Genomic DNA, 16,472 nt, shown 5'->3' with positions numbered 1-16,472 from the left:
AGGCGGGTCGGCCGCGAAATGCACGGAACTCGGAACTCGAATTCTTCACGGAGCTGAGGAACTGTCGGCTAGCGGAACCTTCATTACCAGGGCCCTGTTCCCGCGGCTCAGCCGGCGCTCCGCCCAACGGAAGTGGCGGAGCCCGAGCTCCGCGCGAAGCGAGTTGAATCACCCTGGTGACGGGAGGGGCGGGGAGCAACGCCCTTTCCGCCGGAAGCGGGTTTCGGGGCTTCCACGTGCTGTTCCTCCCCCACCTCCCGCCCAGCAGCGGCGGCTGCCCTGCTGCCATGGAGCTGGCCGGCCTGGAACAGATCCTCCGGGAGCTGCTGCTGCCGGACACCGAGCGCATTCGCCGGGTATGGGGCCGGTGGGACCGGGCCAGGGCCAGCGGGGGCGTTGCGGGAACGGCCCAACTCTGACCCCAGGCTCTCCCCAGGCCACCGAGCAACTCCAGACCGCTCTTAGGGACCCCGCCTCCCTGCCCGCGCTCTGCGAACTGCTGGCCTCGGCGGGCGACCCTCAGGTAAGGTTCCTGCCGCTTCCTGCGGAGTTTCCTATAGTACGCCACATGTCAAGCCCCAGCTCCTGCCCTCGGCGACACGGTCAGCACCTTCCTGCCCGGACCTTAACGTGCCTGCTTCCTCGTCCCAGATCCGCCAGTTCGCGGCCGTACTGACCCGCAGACGACTGAGCACCGTCTGGCGACGGCTGGAGGCCGAGCAACGAGAGAGGTGGGTTGGGCCAGGGGTGGGGCGGGCCGGCCTGAGGCGGTTCTTGGGTGCCAAATACTTGCCACCTGTGTTCTAGCATCAAGTCTCTGATCCTGACGGTCCTTCAGAGAGAGACAGAGTAAGTGCCTATCTGCCTCCTCTCAGGGCCCTAACTGACTCTAGGCTGAGAGCTTCTCAGGGTTTCTGCTTTCTTTTTCAGCTCCAGGCTGGCTTTTGGGGGGCAGGGACTTAGGTTTTAGACCAAGGGTGGAGGAACGACTCTCAAGTTGTATTAAAGACGAAAGTTCTTGAGCGCGGGCTGTGATGGTCTGCCAAAGCCGAGTCGGAAGAACAGAACTGAAATTCAGCATGAGTGAGGTCACCCTCACCAGACTGCGCGCCTACTGTGGTGCTAGTGTCTCTCTGAGACGTTTTCTGTGTCCCAACTTGGCAGAGGCCCTGTGCGCACACCTGGAGGTTTCTCTCCTGGCCACTCCGTGGAGGCAGAGCCATCGTGTACAGGGAAGGGTACTGGAGGGTGATTGGGGGTGGGGAATCTCTCCTGTTTGCAGGCATTCTGTGAGTCTTAGCCTGGCCCAGCTCTCAGCTACCGTTTTTCGAAAAGAAGGCCTGGAGGCCTGGCCTCAGCTCATGCAGCTTCTTCAGCACAGTATCCGCAGCCTCCACGTCCCCGAGAGAGAGGTACTATCACATGGTTGGTGGGAGGAAGGGACCCAGAGGCTGGATAGACCATGTAAGCTTTTCCCTCTCAACCCCTCTTCCTGGGCAGATGGGGCTTTTGCTGCTAAGTGTGGTGGTGACCTCCCGGCCTGAGGCCTTCCGACCCCACCACCGGGAGCTTCTTCGGCTTCTGAATGAGACCCTTGGTGATGTGGGCTCTCCTGGGCTCCTCTTCTATTCCCTGCGCACTCTGACCACCATGGCCCCTTACCTTGGCACTGATGATGTGGTGAGATGTGGGCCTTCACCTTCCCTGGCCCCCTACCCTCGGGCTTCCGTGTCCTCACCCTTGCGGGATGCAGAGCTACTTAAGATTCTTTCTCTGCTTTTTGTCCTGCCTAACAGTTGAAAGGGGATCCTGTGGGTGGCTGTACCTAGGCTCCTCCTATGTGCAGGCTTCGAGGAAGCTGCTAGCTTCTGGGGCTGGAGATAAGGCTGCATCGTGCTTTCTGTGATTTAGCTCATCTTGTGTCCTCCAGCCTCTCGTGCGAATGTTGGTGCCCAAGCTCATCGTGGCTGTGCAGACTCTGATCCTTGTAGATGAGGTGAGGACGTTCGGGTAGGGGCTCTGTTGGAAGGAGGGTGCAGGAGCATTCAGCCTGGTCCACTGAAGAAGAGCATAGTAACCCCGTGACTTCTCTGTCTGGCAGGCAAAGGCCTGTGAGGCCTTGGAGGCCCTGGATGAATTGCTGGAGTCAGAGTTGCCCATCATCACTTCCCACCTCTCAGAGGTCCTCACATTCTGCCTGGAGGTGATACTGGGGTCGGCACTGTCCCTGCTGCTTGTTCTGCTGGGAGTTTCCTTGCCCGTTTCTGATTCGAGTTGGTCTCTGGGCAGGTGGCTAGAAATGTGGCCCTAGGTGATGCAATACGTGTGCGTATTCTTTGCTGTCTCACTTTCTTGGTCAAAGTCAAGAGCAAGGTGAGTGCCTTCTGACACACATCACCCCATCTCCATTTTCTTCTCCATCTCACTCTTGGAGCTTTCTGTCTGTCTGGGGTTATGTAAAGTACCATAGCTAAGATGTTCCAGGCTGGGTCTGGACTCAGCCCAGCTCTTGGCTGGGAGATTGGGAATCTCCTGGACCCCCTGTGGCCTGGAAGGCTGGAATTTCTAATGTGAGTCCATCTTGGGAACAGATTCTCAGGGACACTGTTCCATTCTCCCGTTTAAGGCGTTACTGAAGAATCGCCTCCTACCACCCTTGCTGCACACCCTTTTCCCCATCATGGCTGCCGAGCCCACCCTGGGTCAGCTGGATCCTGAGGATCAGGATTCAGAGGAGGAAGAGCTGGATGTTGGACTGGTGGGGGAGACGCCCAAGCACTTTGCCATTCAGGTGGGATGTGGGACAGGGGCCGGGGGCAGGGGTGTTAGGTCGTTGGGGGAGGTTGGGGGGCAGAGATGGAGTCCAGCAAAGTCTACCTGTCCTTTTCCAGGTCGTGGACATGCTGGCACTCTATTTGCCCCCTGAGAAGCTCTGTCCCCTGCTGGTAAGTGTGGTTTTGTCCTTCCAGTGCTCCTACCCCTGGGTTTGCCTAGTCTCCCGAGCCTGAGGATGTTTGGGCCCTGGTAGGTGTGGAAGGCCTATTGCCGCAGGAACAGGCAGGCTCGTGCTGGGGTTTCAGGAGAGTGCCATCTGCTCTCCTAGATGCCCATGCTGGAAGAGGCTTTGCAGAGCCAGAGCCCATACCAGCGCAAGGCTGGGCTCCTCGTGCTGGCAGTGCTCTCTGATGGAGCCGGGGACCACATCAGGCAGAGGTATTTGTTCCCCTGTCTCGGAGTGAGGGTGGGCCATGGGGAGGAGGACCACACTGCCCACGGCAGTCGTGGTCCCCGCTTGTCCTTTGAGCCTAGTCATCAATAGTGTCTGCTCCCCCACTCAAGTGTTCTGCTTTGGAAGATACCCCAGCTGTCAGGGTCAGCGGGTGGTGCTCACCATCTGGTGACAAAAAGCCTTGGTTTTCCCAGGGGAAACAGCAGAATGGCTCAGCCCAGGGATCTCAGGTCCTGCCCCTCAGACTCCACCCTCTTGTCCCGCCCCATCCAGACTGCTGTCCCCACTGCTACAGATCGTGTGCAGGAGCCTGGAGGATCCGTCACAGGTTGTGCGCAATGCTGCGCTCTTTGCCCTGGGCCAGTTCTCGGAGAACCTACAGGTCAGCAAGGCCGATGTGGGCAGCCACTGTTTCAGAGTCCCTACCTGTCCCAGAGACCAGCTTCCCCTCAGCCCCATCCCCAGGCATCCCTGCTGCCATCAGTACTTAGGTGCGTGCCTTGCAGTTGAGCTGACTCAGGCTGTCTTTCTCCTTCCCCCAGCCCCACATTCGCAGCTATTCCGGGGAGGTGATGCCACTGCTCCTCGCCTACCTGAAGTCCGTGCCTCCTGGGTGCACACGTCACCTAGCCAAGGCCTGCTATGCCCTGGAGAACTTCGTGGAGAACCTAGGTGGCAATGCCCTTTGCGGGTGTGAGGGAGGGGATGGGGCTGTCGCTTTGGCTGAAGGGGGCAGGAGGTGCAGCTCCCCGAACCACTGCCCGTGGTGGGGAGAGGGATGTGGCAGGGCCACAGGGAGGGTCGGCCTGGAGGCAGGTAGGAGACCTGGGTTGGTTGGTAGAAGGGTGCCCTTTCCCACAGGGCCTGAAGTGCAGCACTACCTTACGGAGCTCATGGAGTATACGCTGCAGCCTCTGAGGAACCCCAGTAGCTCCCGGGCCAAGGAGCTGGCTGTGAGCGCCCTGGGGGCCATTGGTGAGTCGGAGGCAGGAGGTGGGAGCATGGGTTCACTCTGGGTGCCTGTGGCAGGTGGTCCCTGCTCACTCTCCAGCTCTGATTCTGCCCTTCCGTGCCGCAGCCACGGCTGCCCAGGCCTCCGTGCTGCCCTACTTCCCCACCATCATGGAGCACCTGCGGGAATTCCTGTTGACAGGCCATGAGGACCTTCAGCCTGTGCGGATCCAGAGCCTGGGTGAGCGAGGCACTCCTAGGCCGGCTTCCCAGTGCTGGGGAAGGGCCGATGCTCACCTGTCGTTCACGAGATCGCCCCGGGGCAGCTGCGCTCGCACCGTACCCAGGAGTAGAAGGGATATCTGGATCCCCCCCATCCCCCCGCCCAGCTATCTCTGGTCCCTCAGGCCTTGGCCCTGCACACCTCTGGCCTAGTGCCTCATCCTGGTGCTAACCGAGCCCTTGCCTCTGCAGAGACACTTGGGGTACTGGTGCGAGCAGTAGGGGAGCCCATGAGGCCCCTGGCTGAGGAATGCTGCCAGCTGGGGCTGGGCTTGTGTGACCAGGTAGACGACCCTGACTTGCGGCGCTGCACGTGAGTGAGCCCTCACCCCGCCCCCACCCAGACCCCAGGCCTCTGGTTCTGGACCGTGGGTTCCCCGGGCTCCCCCATCCTGTCTGGCTACAGCAGGTAGGACTATACAGCTTTCGCCTGTCTCCGCCAGGTACAGCCTGTTTGCAGCCTTATCGGGGCTGATGGGTGAGAGCCTCGCTCCCCACCTGCCACGAATCACCACACTCATGCTGTTGTCATTGCGTTCCACCCAGGGCATTGTGGTGAGCAGACAGGGTGGGCTGGGCCAGGTGGGGACGGCCAGGCCTGGGATGGGATCTCTCTCCTGGGCCCAGCTGAGCCAAAGTCCCTGCTGTGCCTCCCCATTCCAGCCTCAGTGCACTGGAAGCAGCACCTTCCTTCTGTTTGACGACGAGCGCGGTGGGGAGGAAGAGGAGGAGCTTGTGGAGGAGGACTTGGAAGAGGAGGAGGACTCAGAGGTCTCAGGGTGCGGAGGCTGCCGTTCTGGTCTGGGGGATCCTGGCTTGGACAAGGGCCCAGGGCCAGCTCTGCTTCTACTGGTGCCTGATTGCTGCTGCCTCCCCACCTTACTCTAGGTACAGCGTGGAAAACTCCTTCTTCGATGAGAAGGAAGACGCCTGTGCCGCGCTGGGGGAGATCTCTGTGAATGCCAGGTGAGCATCGGCCTCTCCTCGGCACAGGGGACCTCTCCTGGGAGCCCCTTCCCCATGGCGGCGTGTCTGTCCACAGTGTGGCCTTCCTTCCCTACATGGAGACTGTCTTTGGAGAAGTGTTCACACTGCTGGAGGTGAGTGGGGCGGGGGGCGGGGCGGGTGGGGGCTGGGGGCTAGGAGCTGTGACGGCCCTGCATGCAGCACACACGTCCTGCCCCTCCTCGTGCCGCAGTGCCCTCACCTGAGCGTGCGGAAGGCAGCCCATGAGGCCCTGGGTCAATTTTGCTGTGCGCTGCACAAAGCCTGTCAAAGCTGCCCCTCGGAACCCAACACTGCTGGTGAGAAGGCGAGGCCAGCGCCCGGCTGGGGCCTCTGGAAGCAGGGGGTGGGTGGGGAGGGCGCAGGGGCTGACCAAGGCTTCAGCCAATCATGTCCCCAGCCCTGCAGGCCGCCCTGGCCCGGGTGGTGCCATCCTACGTGCGGGCAGTGAACGAGGAGCGGGAGCGCCAGGTGGTGATGGCCGTGCTGGCGGCCCTGACGGCGGTGTTGCGTGGCTCTGGGAGCTTGGCGTTGCAGCCCCCTGGGCGGCTTGCTGAGATCTGCCACGCACTCAAGGGTGTGCTGCAGAGGAAGGTGAGGGGCCAGCGGGCTGCAGGGTGAGGAGGTGGCCCAGCCTTGGGTGGGGCTAGCCGGGGGCTACCAGTCCAGCTTCCCCCTCCTTCCACCCACGGAAGAGAGAAGGGGCAGGAGAGCCCAGACTGAGCTGAGCGCCCTCTTCCTGCAGACAGCTTGTCAGGACGCCGACCAGGAGGAGGATGAGGACCAGGTAAGAGCTACGGGTGCAAACTGGGACCAGGCAGCCCAGTTGGTCTCCACGGGGCGGGGTGGACAGTGTGCTTGGCTTGGCCTGGGGGTACGGGGCTTGCTAAAAGATTGGTAGTGGCTCGGAACAACCAACCCAACTCCCGCTAAGGCAGTGGGTGTTCAAGGAAGGCTTCCTGGGGGTGGGGATTCGGGGCAGGCTTGGATTGATAGTGGGAGTAGGAGGACCAGGAGGGAAAGCTGGGCTACAAACAAACCCAGCCTGGAAGGGGCCAGTCCCGTCAACCGAGGGCAGCCCTCAGGGAGACCACCTGCAGCCGTGGAGGAGTGCGGTGGGAGGCGCCCCCAGTTTCTGACCTGGCCCTGCAGGCTGAATACGACGCCATGTTGCTGGAGCATGCTGGCGAGGCCATCCCTGCCCTGGCCGCTGCGGCCGGGGGCGATGCCTTTGCCCCCTTCTTTGCCGGCTTCCTGCCATTATTGCTCTGCAAGACGGTGAGTGCTCTGTCCTCTGGCTTCGAGCCCCGTTCCGCCTGTGCCCCGTGCTCAGTTCCCCACTTGGTCCCAGTCCCAGGCTGACTCGCACTCCTCACCCCACCAGAAACAGGGCTGCACAGTGGCAGAGAAGTCCTTTGCGGTGGGGACGCTGGCGGAGTCCATTCAGGGCCTGGGTGCCGCCTCGGCCCAGTTTGTGTCCCGGCTGCTCCCCGTGCTGTTGAGCACTGCCCGGGAGGCGGACCCCGAGGTGCGGAGCAATGCCGTCTTTGGGCTGGGCGTGCTGGCGGAGCACGGGGGTCGCCCTGCCCAGGAGTATCCTCGGCTTGCAGGAGGGGGCCCAGATGGGGTTGGGAGGGTGTCCCCTGGGGTTCGGGATGGGAGCAGTCTCCCCGTGTGCCTGTTCCTTGACTGTGGACCAGACACTTCCCCAAGCTGCTGGGGCTCCTGCTGCCCCTCCTGGCGAGGGAGCGCCATGATCGTGTCCATGACAACGTCTGTGGGGCACTCGCCCGCCTGCTGATGGCCAGTCCCACGAGGAAACCAGAGCCCCAGGTGAGGGGTGGGGGCGTCAGGCAGGGCCAGGGAGCTGAGGAGGGTGCAGGGCAGGAGGCCAGAGTCTTCTGTGTGTCCAGGTGCTGGCTGCCCTGCTGCACGCCCTGCCACTGAAGGAGGATTTGGAGGAGTGGGTCACCTTAGGGCACCTCTTCAGCTTCCTGTACCAGAGCAGCCCTGACCAGGTAACCGCGATGGTGGGACCCTTAGAGGGGGCTTGATGCTCCAGTCTCATTGATAGGCAGGGTTGGCATCAGTTTAAGCTGCTCTTCTGGGCTTTCCTGTTGCTGTGCAAGGATTGGCAGCCAAGGCCTTTAAGCGGGGAGGAGGGGCTTCCTCTCACCGTTAAGCATTTTTCCTCAGGGAGGTTTCATTTCCACCCTCTGGTCTGAGCCAGAAGTCGCAGCTTTCCTAGGCTGATTTCCTAGAGCAGGCTCTTTGAGACTGTGCTCCATGGAGCCTGGGCCCTTTGGGCCACCCCACCATCCTTTCCAGTCAGAGCAGCTCTGCTTTCTGAATGAGATTTGTCTGCAGCAAGTGGCTAGCTTTGGGAGCGCTTGTCCCAGTGCTCTTGTGTCCATCACCTTTGTCTTGCATCTTCGCAGACTACTGGGGGTGGAGCTCGTGAGTGTCTGGGCTTCTTTTGGTCTTTAGGCCGTGATTTCAAATACCTTTGGTCACAGTCTCATGCTCTCCGAAAATCAAACAGAACACATCACTCCCGCCCTGTTTCAGGGCTCTTCCCACGCTTCACGGTTGTTAGAGCGATGCTGCTCAACAGCCCAGGTGGGAGACTGCCTCTCCGGGGCTCCTGCCACCCACCCCAGTGCTGGGGCCCAGGGGCGCTTCTGCCCGAGTCAGCCCTTCTTTCCCCACAGGTTGTAGATGTGGCTCCAGAGCTCCTGCGCATTTGCAGCCTCATCCTGGCCGAGAACAAGGTCCCACCAGGTGACGGTGGCGGTTGTGGGCAGGGCTGGGGGGAGGTGGGGAGCAGCAGGGCTCAGGGGGCCTGGGGCAGCTCAGGGGGCCTGGGGCAGCCCTCCCCAGACTCCTCCCCCTTCACTCTCCACCCAGACACCAAGGCGTCGCTGCTGCTGCTGCTCACGTTCTTGGCCAAACAGCACGCTGACAGCTTCCGTTCAGCACTGGGCTCCCTGCCTGGCAACAAGGCCCAGGAGCTCCAGGCCATCCTGGGCCTCACCTAGACTGCGGGCTGCAGCCGGGCCAGAGAGAACAGAGCCTGCCCACGCCTGAGACCAGCTCTCTGCCCAGTTGCAGCTCACGCCTTACCAAAGATTCTGGGCCTGGGCCTCATAACGACTTGGAGTCTCAGCCCTACTTGCTGCCTTACCGGGGTGTCCGCTAGGGCTGGGTCTGTCGTGCTGGGACAATACAAACGGAGTCATGACACCATCTTGTAATAAAGGCAGTTTATTTTCTTCTTGAACAGTAGCGCTGGGAGCAGGAAGGATAGAGATCCGTGTTCAGAAGTGAGGCAGGACACTGTTTACCATAGCTGGTTCCCTGGCAGCTTTGTAAATTGGCTCTAACCGCAGTGGAATCGGGGCCCTGGCTGGATCAGGAGGCGCCCATATGGCTCCTCTTGTTTCACACGAAGGATCTGCTGTGCAGCAAGCACTGGTCAAGAGGGGAGGAGAGGGCTGGTCAGAGGAGAGGGTCCCTACAGCAGCCGCTGGCCTGTGTGTCCACTCCCCACCCCCCACACAGGCACACACATTCCTCACTCACCCAGGAGCAGGTAGAAGACCCGGGCGGCCACCTTACGGGGACTGAGAGGTGGCACCAGGCTGCTGAAGTCAGGCTCCCTCTTGGCCTGCAGCTCCCGTGCCACTGCCCTGTGGGGGTCAAGAACTGTGAGCTGAGGCTGCGGCCCAGGCCACCCACGGAGGCATGCCCTTCCTGGTACCTGTGCACAGCCTCCAGCGAGAGCGGCTCAGGCTCTGGGGGCAGCTCCACAGGCATCTCCACAGGCACCTCAGGGAGCTCAGGCACCACGGGCAATGCAGGGGCTTCTGGCTCCTCAGCCCAGGCCCTAGGAGAACACGGGAGTGGAGCAGGGAAGGTGGCAGCTGTGACAGTGACGAGGGGCACAGCCATCCTAGCCGGGGCTGCCGCTTACCACCGTTCTTCCGGGGGGACGAGGCTGATGCGGGTCTTCTCCTCCTCGGCCGCTTCTAGGGAGATCTCTGTCAGGGGGAGGGGAAGGTCCTGAGTGGGTTTGTTTGCATCTGAGCAGTTGGGATTTGGGGGCCACTTGGTCCACCTGGGTGCCAGAGCTGGCAGTGACTTGTTAAAAGTACCCAGGGGGTGGGGGGAGGGGACTGAAGAGACTCAGTCTGTGCTTCTTTATGTTAAGTGGAGCACCAGTTTCCTGGGACAGTGGTCAGGGTGGTGGTCTCCACCGTCCCTTTTCCAGATACTTACCTGAAGGCAGCATGAGGGGCCCACTGGGCTCCAGGGCCTCCCTCAGGACCTGGAGATGAGAGGAGGAGAACTAAGACCCCGAGCCATCACAGAAGCACCGGGGGCAGGGGTGAAGCAGGTCTAGCCCTGAACCAGCCTGGCTGGGACCTGGTGCCCATGGCTCACGTGGGCAGAAAAAAGCAGGCTGTTGGAGCTCAGGCAAAGCAGGAAGGAGTGAGGGTGCCGTTACCTCGATATCGCTTGGAGTTTCAGCCTTTCTCCTTTCCTCCTCAGCTGCCGCCTCCCTCTCAGCTTCCTCTTCCTCAGGCTCCAGGGGCGGCCTTCTCCTGAGTGCTAGCGGGAGTGGCTGGGCACAGCGGGTCCAGAAAGCCAGCAGTTCTTGGGGTAGCCGGCCAGCTGACAACAGGGCAGCAGGGAGAGGGTTTGAGGCGTGAGGAACACCAGGAGTGAGGGACAGGGGTTCAGAGGATCCCACACACCAGCTCCCACCATTCCTCACAGTGAGTCGGGGTTCGGAACAGCTCTGCAGGGCTCGTGATCATCCTCTCAGGAGGCTGCACCATTGGCTGTGTGGTGGGAAAGGCCAGAAGGCTGGTTAGGAAGGAGCCACTGCTCCTTACCCACCTGCAGTGCCTTGTTCCAGGGCCTCTGGCCTTCTAGCTCTTTCAGGCTCATTCTCTGCTCGTTGCTAAAAGGACTTTCAACTGATGCCCTTGGATGTGCTAGATGGGGTAATGAAGTGGTATGTGGGCAAACCCCCAACATGTGCACTTCGGGGACTGTTCTCGTGCCCCCCCCCCCCGGGAGTTTAGGAGACCCAACGTGCACCTGCTTCCCTCCATCCCTCCAGAGCCTGGGCTGTACTCACACACTCCCGGCAGTGGGCTCTGGTTTGCATTTGTTCCAGGAATTCCTTCCGGGGTATCTGGGTCTCCCGGTCCCAGAATAATAAGCGGCGGCGGCGGCGGGCAGGTGGTCTGGGAGGTGGGGAGACTGGGGGCCTCCTCCGCTGAGGGGGGAGGGGAGGTGGGAGCAAGGCTACCCGTTACTCCTTTCCCTGTGGTCCTCGTGGACTGCAGACATGCCCCAACCTGCCGTCCCTAGCGGTGCCCTGGGAGAGGGTGCAGCTCCCACCCTGTATGGGGTGCCCATCCCGATAAAATGGGGTGGCACCTTTTACTAATTTGCTCAAAGGCCTGTGGAAGCTAGCAGTGGCCTTTGGCTTGGGGAAACTGAAAATGGGTGAGCAGTTCTGGCAGAGGAGGGCGAAAAGGAGGCGGCTTGGAGGAGCATTACTCACCTCTGGGCTGAGTGGGGCTGGCAGACGCAGCTCCAGCGGGGGGGTCACCTCTGCAAAAACACTCGAGGTCCCAGCTCTGCCCCACACCCTTTGTCCTCAAAGCCACCCAGGCGAGATGCTAGAGGTCCTCCCTTCAGCAAGTTAGAATACGGGGCCACTGTCTGCAGCAGCTGTACAGGGACCCCCGGGAAGGACCCTGGCATGGCAAGTACTCACCAGGAAGTAGGGCCTCGGGCTCCCAGCCTGGTGGCTTCAGCTCCTCGGGGGCCAGGACCCGACCCGGAAGTGGCTCTGCAGCCTCCTCCACCCTGAGGGGAAATGGGCAAGAGAATGAAGATACCCTCCCAGCAATGACCCCTACCTGGCCCAGGGGTTCCTGCCCTTACTCTGCAAGAGCTAGAGGTGAGGGCGGGGGGACTGTGATCTCCCTCTCTGGGACCCGGAGCTCCTCTTCGTACTCTGTGAAGAGAAGGTCAGGGCTCAGAACACAGAAGAGATGGGAACACTGCCCACCCCAGACTGCCCGTGCCGGAGGCCTGACCGTCCAGCACCGGGCGGGCCCTACGCGGCCACATGGACCTGCCTAGCCGACGTTCCTCTAACAAGATGGCTTCCTCCTCCTCTGCGATCAGCAGGTCCAAGTCTCGGCGGCTGATCTCTGGGAGGTCCCGTTCACCCTGTCAGGAGAGGGAGAACCAAGGTGAGGGGACTCAATTCCATTTCTGTCTGAGAGACATGCCACAGGGCTGGGCCAGACCGAGGAAGCCCGTGGGTGCTCCGGCGCTGGGGGCAGTGGTGGGGAAACGGAGGTGGAGAAGGCAGGACTCTGGGGGCAGAAGGAAGCAGATGCAGGGGGGCTGGGCCAGCAGAAGCAGGACTCGGGCCTCAGGCTCCGTGTGCAGGGGGTCAGCTCACCTCAATCTTTAGCATACGTATGGGCTCCACCTCCAGGAGCGTGATGGCCTCGGGAGACGGTGCAGTGACCAGAATCCTTTCTGGAGGGGAGGGAAGTCACACCAGCCCGGTGTTCCTTTCCAAGTCCCCCCACCCATGTGGTAAGGCAAAAGCACGGACTCTGGAGTCAAGTCCACCTGGGTTCTAGTCAGGCCCCGGCCAGTCACTGGCAAGCTGACCCAGGACACATCGCTTAACCGCTATGGGCTTCACTTTCCTCATCTGTAAACTGGGGATAATAATTCTGATCTCATAGGACTCTTGTGAGCAGTAACGACATTATACACATACAGTGCCCCTCACAGGGCCTCGCTCCTGAAAGAAGCTCAAAGACAGTGATTTCTTCAGCTCTTAGACGTTCCTCTACCTCTCACCAAAGAGAAGGCTCTCTCTGCTCACCTGGCTCTATAGGAACTTCAGGAGGGATCTCTTCAAGAACTCTCTCTGGGGTCACAGCCTCTAGGAGGTGTTGAATCTTTGGGGAGGGATTGGGGACAAAAGATAGGGTTCAGCTTCAGCGCCCTGCTTCCCCACTTTCACAACCTTATTCAGACAATGGACTGGACAGTGGTAGCCCTTTATGCCTAATCCTGTGGCACTGACAGCAGCATGCAGTGAACCCACTCACCATCCGGTTTCCTTTCCTCCCGTCCCCGCCCCCACCCAATCGCCTAGACTGTGCTCATTTGTCTGTGAAAGAAGTACTGCAGCCTTATGTCAAGTGTTGGGGACAGCGGGAACAGAAAAGATTCTTGATCTTAAGGACTCTATGGTCTAGTGGGGAGACGAGTTTGTATACGACCCCAGCAAGAGCCAGCCAAAGGATGCTGTACACCTGAAACTAGCACAACACTGTAAATCAACTACACTTCAATAAAAGTTGTTTGTTTTGAAAAAAAAATAAATTAATTTAAAAAGAAAGAGTCAACACAAAGGATAAACAAGGCCCTAGTGATGTGCTGAGTTCTAGAACATCTGGTTCTGCCTGGGAGTCGTATAAAGACTTGATAGAAAAGTGTAGAAATTGAGCGATGTCTGTAAGAGAATGGGGGGGGGTGACCATTATGGCCTAGGGAAAAAGTAAAGAAGTAAATGTGGCATCTTTGGGGCATAGGGGCCAGGCTGGTGTTTGGGAGCCAAAGATGCCCAGGGGATGTGCTGAGAGATGTCTAGGGATGGCTACCTCTGGACCAGGGTACGGAGAGCCTTAAATGCTAGTATTCTGTTGGCAGCGGGGAGCCACTGGAGGTGTCTTTTTTTTTTTTTTTTTTTTTCGGTACGCGGGCCTCTCACTGTTGTGGCCTCTCCCGTTGCGGAGCACAGGCTCCAGATGGGCAGGCTCAGCAGCCATGGCTCACGGGCCCAGCCGCTCCGCGGCACGTGGGATCTTCCTGGACCGGGGCACGAACCCGTGGTCCCCTGCATCGGCAGGCAGACTCTCAACCACTGTGCCACCAGGGAAGCCCTAGAGGTGTCTTGGAAGGAAGGAAGTAACACTGTCTAAGCTGTAGGGGTGTTAGGAATGGATGGACAAGGACATGGGAAACCCAGTGCCGAGGGACACTGAGAGCGTGGATTGCGGGCTTGGCTCTTGGAATGGTGTGGAGACAAGAGCTGCCTCTAGGTTGGTCCTGAATAGGTAAGTGCAGCAGACTTGCCTGGATGGGTCCACCATGGCAATTGCACTGCAATGACTTCTGTGGGGCAGAGCTGTAGCAGGCTCCCCATCCCACCCCCACCCAAGTGTCAGACTGGCAACTCATCAGTCTGAGGTGTCCAGGGGGAATGAGACCTACCTGAGGGATTTTGAAGGGACTGGGCAGTATGGGTTCCACAGACATCATCCCAAAAAAGGGGTCTGGAGCATCTTCCAGAGCCTCCATCCTGACCAGGTGATTAGGCAGCAGCAGGCTGGGTCTGAGGGAGAATGGGGGCTGTCAAGGACTGAGGCCAAGCAGGGAGGTTCCCTTCCAAAGACTGGGTGGTCCCAGTCCCAGGGACACACTCACAGGTCAGTCTCCACCATATCAATGCGGATCCGCAGCTGGGCCCGGTGCAGGCGCTCCAGGATGTGCTGGATGTCCTCTGCGGGCAGAGAGGACAAGATAGGGTGCCAGCCCATGGGAGGACCGCTCAGCTCTGCCCCACCTCAGAGCCTTCTAGCCTTACCTACAAGGTACTGGCATTGTTGAGAGTAGACCCGAATGACGCCGATCTGGAGCTGGGCTGAGAGATAAAGGGAGAAGCGGGGCCGCGGCAGGCCTGGCAGCGGGGGCTGCACTCGTACCAGCACGTAATTGAGGATTTCCTCGCTGGGGGAACGATGCACCCTGATCACCGCTGCGCCAAAGACCAGCCCCACAGCCCAGCGTAATCCATCCCCTAACCCACAATGGCCCCAGGCCCCTCTTTTCTTTTCTGGGCCTTACCAGGTCTTCACCACGTTCACCTTCAGGTATTCACGCTTCACCAACCGGGTGCCGCGCGTTGCCGCCAGCCTGGAAGAAGGACGAGGTGTGAGGATGGAGGAGAAGCCCTCAGGCTGGGATCCCTGGGCGCCCCTCCCGGTGCGCCCACCCTGGCTCAGCCCTCCCTTACCAGATGGTGGCGAAGCAGCCCGTGTGGCGCTGAAGCACGCTGGGATAGTAGAACATGGTCCCTCCGGGGTTGCACCCTCGTCTACACCACTCTTCCGTTCGGATCTCAGTCCGAATTCTTCAGGGCACAGGATTTCCCAACACCCGTCGGAGAGAAGGATGTGGACAAGCGGCGCAGCAAGTGCACCCAGAATGCCAAATAAACGAACTGATAAACGATGGGTGGATAAACGATTAAGGGGATAAGTAAATGGAGACGCACACTGGATACACAGGAGCAGGGACACTCTCTCCGTCCGCCCTGAGCCGGTTCGCACGCTGCGTGGGTGCTTCGTACTTACTGGAGCCTCGCGGGTTGGGTTCCAGATTGGAGATGCACAGCTCCGCGACGGGAAGCCCGAGCTGCGACCCAGACCAGGTCCGGAGGGAGAACGGGTGTCCTCCGCAGAGAAGCCGGCCTCTCGGCCTTTGCACAGCTTCGGCCCCTGCCCGGTCCCGCGGCTGCAGGGATAGAACCCGCCGCAGGGAGCGCGTGCTCTGGTGCTCTGCGCCTCCCTCCTCATTAGATGGCGGCGGCCCCCAAAGCAGCCAATGGGGAACAGGGTCAGCTTGGGGGCACTGGCTGCAGGGCGCCAAGTAGGCTGCCTGGTTGGAGGCCACAGGGGGCTCCCTAGGCAGGCAGCGAACCAATGGGAAGAACCCTGCACGCGAGGGAGTGGGGGGTGGGGGGCGGGGGGGGGCATTGTGAGGTGTCCCGACCAATGGGCTCTCGTCCTCGCCTGGGCAACAGGGGTTCCTCAGAGGTGCTTCTCTGCGGACCAATGAGCGGGGAGCAGACCCCAGCCTCGCCCGCAGCGAGCCTGGTAACAAGGGTGCTTCAACTACCGGGGAGGTTGCAGCATGCCAAGGGCAACCGCTACGCCCTGTTTGGGGCGCCTGACCTGCGGTTAGACCTTGCCTTTTCCCCCAAATCCCACCGAGTAGCAATTGGTTGGTCCGCCTTTGTTCCCAGCCTAGGGCCTATGGTGAGCTAGGGAGGTAGAAACGGGTATGAGGTGGCCTTGGAGCCGCCCCAGGTCGTTGGGGGAAGAAAGACCTCACAGGAAGCAGCGAGGGCACGGGCCGGGTCATTTCCTAAATCTGAACAGTTTAGGTTGTGGCATTCCTCACCTGGCTGTTGTGAATGTTTTCCTGGCTGAGACTTCAGTTTTGCTGGATGCAGGGCATACTTCTCGGCGTACAAAAGCTGTTTTGTCTCAAAAATTCTTTGTGTAATATAAGTTGTATGGCTGTAGTTACAAATATCCCATTCCCCATGCCTCCTGCCTTCGCACAGTCATTTCTTTGGCCTAGAATATCCTTCCCAGTCTTGACTCCAGGGCATGCTTGTGCCTCTTTATTAAGACTCAGCTCTTCACACCATACACAAAAATAAATTCAAAATGGCTTAAAGACTTAAATAAGACATGACACCATAAAACTCCTGGAAGAGAACTAGGCAAAACATTCTCAGACATAGACTGCAGCGATATTTTCTTAGATCAGTCTCCCAAGGCAAAAGAAATAAAGCCAAAAATTAACAAATGGGACCTAATCAAACTTAGAAGCTTTTGCACAGCAAAGGAAACCATAAACAAAAGGAAAAAACCTACCGAATGGGAGAAAATATTTGCAAACGATGCGACCGGCACAGGCTTAATTTCCAAAATATACAAACGGCACATACAACGCAATATCAAAAAAAAAAAAAAAACCCAATCAAAAAATGGGCAGAAGACCTAAATAGTCGTTTCTCCAAAGAAGACATACTGATGGCTCTCACAGGCACATGAAAAGATGCTCAACATCGCTGATTATTAGAGAAATGCAAGTCAAA

The 16,472-nt window shown here is 59.5% G+C and overlaps 2 protein-coding genes across 7 annotated transcripts; one reads left to right on the top strand and one right to left on the bottom strand.

Moving 5' to 3' along the window:
• Positions 1 to 44: 44 nt before the first annotated feature.
• Positions 45 to 8,713, top strand: IPO4 (importin 4). 6 transcript variants are annotated; one of them, XM_089907486.1, is made up of 30 exons: positions 45 to 356; positions 437 to 523; positions 652 to 731; positions 808 to 849; positions 1,283 to 1,412; positions 1,501 to 1,677; positions 1,931 to 1,996; positions 2,102 to 2,203; positions 2,290 to 2,373; positions 2,627 to 2,791; positions 2,892 to 2,945; positions 3,104 to 3,213; positions 3,503 to 3,611; positions 3,772 to 3,901; positions 4,091 to 4,204; positions 4,308 to 4,421; positions 4,655 to 4,775; positions 4,906 to 5,017; positions 5,126 to 5,241; positions 5,351 to 5,428; positions 5,505 to 5,562; positions 5,661 to 5,766; positions 5,868 to 6,061; positions 6,213 to 6,254; positions 6,620 to 6,745; positions 6,852 to 7,060; positions 7,168 to 7,300; positions 7,381 to 7,485; positions 8,179 to 8,238; positions 8,375 to 8,713. In XM_089907486.1, exons 1-30 carry the CDS (start codon positions 288 to 290, stop codon positions 8,552 to 8,554), a joined length of 3,273 nt encoding a protein of 1,090 aa, XP_089763612.1. In that variant the 5' UTR covers positions 45 to 287; the 3' UTR covers positions 8,555 to 8,713. The 6 variants fall into 6 exon arrangements, 5 of the variants coding, with proteins under 5 accessions (XP_089763612.1, XP_022409348.1, XP_022409349.1 ...); XM_022553640.3 differs by having other exon boundaries at positions 1,501 to 1,680; XM_022553641.3 differs by having other exon boundaries at positions 1,501 to 1,680; positions 8,179 to 8,248.
• Positions 8,699 to 14,706, bottom strand: REC8 (REC8 meiotic recombination protein). The gene is made up of 19 exons (XM_022553649.3): positions 14,598 to 14,706; positions 14,429 to 14,497; positions 14,169 to 14,311; positions 14,009 to 14,084; positions 13,796 to 13,916; positions 12,399 to 12,474; positions 11,961 to 12,040; positions 11,629 to 11,722; positions 11,432 to 11,504; positions 11,262 to 11,353; positions 11,046 to 11,095; positions 10,614 to 10,754; positions 10,245 to 10,311; positions 9,975 to 10,141; positions 9,746 to 9,794; positions 9,441 to 9,507; positions 9,228 to 9,353; positions 9,050 to 9,156; positions 8,699 to 8,938 (listed from the first exon to the last, which is right to left on the bottom strand). The coding sequence occupies exons 1-19, from the start codon at positions 14,651 to 14,653 to the stop codon at positions 8,847 to 8,849; spliced, it is 1,746 nt and encodes a 581-aa protein (XP_022409357.1). The 5' UTR covers positions 14,654 to 14,706; the 3' UTR covers positions 8,699 to 8,846.
• Positions 14,707 to 16,472: the final 1,766 nt, after the last annotated feature.

The sequence above is a fragment of the Delphinapterus leucas genome, chromosome 2, assembly GCF_059928025.1.
Source record: "Delphinapterus leucas isolate spDelLeu-1000000601 "Yukka" chromosome 2, BTC_Dleu_Yukka2, whole genome shotgun sequence".
NCBI classification, from domain to species: domain Eukaryota; kingdom Metazoa; phylum Chordata; class Mammalia; order Artiodactyla; family Monodontidae; genus Delphinapterus; species Delphinapterus leucas.
The sequence above is the reverse complement of the archived record's forward strand: the minus strand, read 5'-3'. Positions and strand labels throughout refer to the sequence as shown.

Excerpts from the sequence above, each read along its gene's own strand:
- IPO4 (XM_022553640.3), top strand. The coding sequence starts at position 288 with ATGGAGCTGGCCGGCCTGGAACAGATCCTCCGGGAGCTGCTGCTGCCG. Across the intron at positions 2,946-3,103 it reads AGAAGCTCTGTCCCCTGCTG|ATGCCCATGCTGGAAGAGGC; the intron begins GTAAGTGTGGTT and ends CTGCTCTCCTAG. Across the intron at positions 4,776-4,905 it reads CCTGACTTGCGGCGCTGCAC|GTACAGCCTGTTTGCAGCCT; the intron begins GTGAGTGAGCCC and ends TGTCTCCGCCAG.
- REC8 (XM_022553649.3), bottom strand. The coding sequence starts at position 14,653 with ATGTTCTACTATCCCAGCGTGCTTCAGCGCCACACGGGCTGCTTCGCC. Across the intron at positions 13,917-14,008 it reads GATATGGTGGAGACTGACCT|ACCCAGCCTGCTGCTGCCTA; the intron begins GTGAGTGTGTCC and ends ATTCTCCCTCAG. Across the intron at positions 12,475-13,795 it reads GTCCCTTCAAAATCCCTCAG|ATTCAACACCTCCTAGAGGC; the intron begins GTAGGTCTCATT and ends CCCTCCCCAAAG.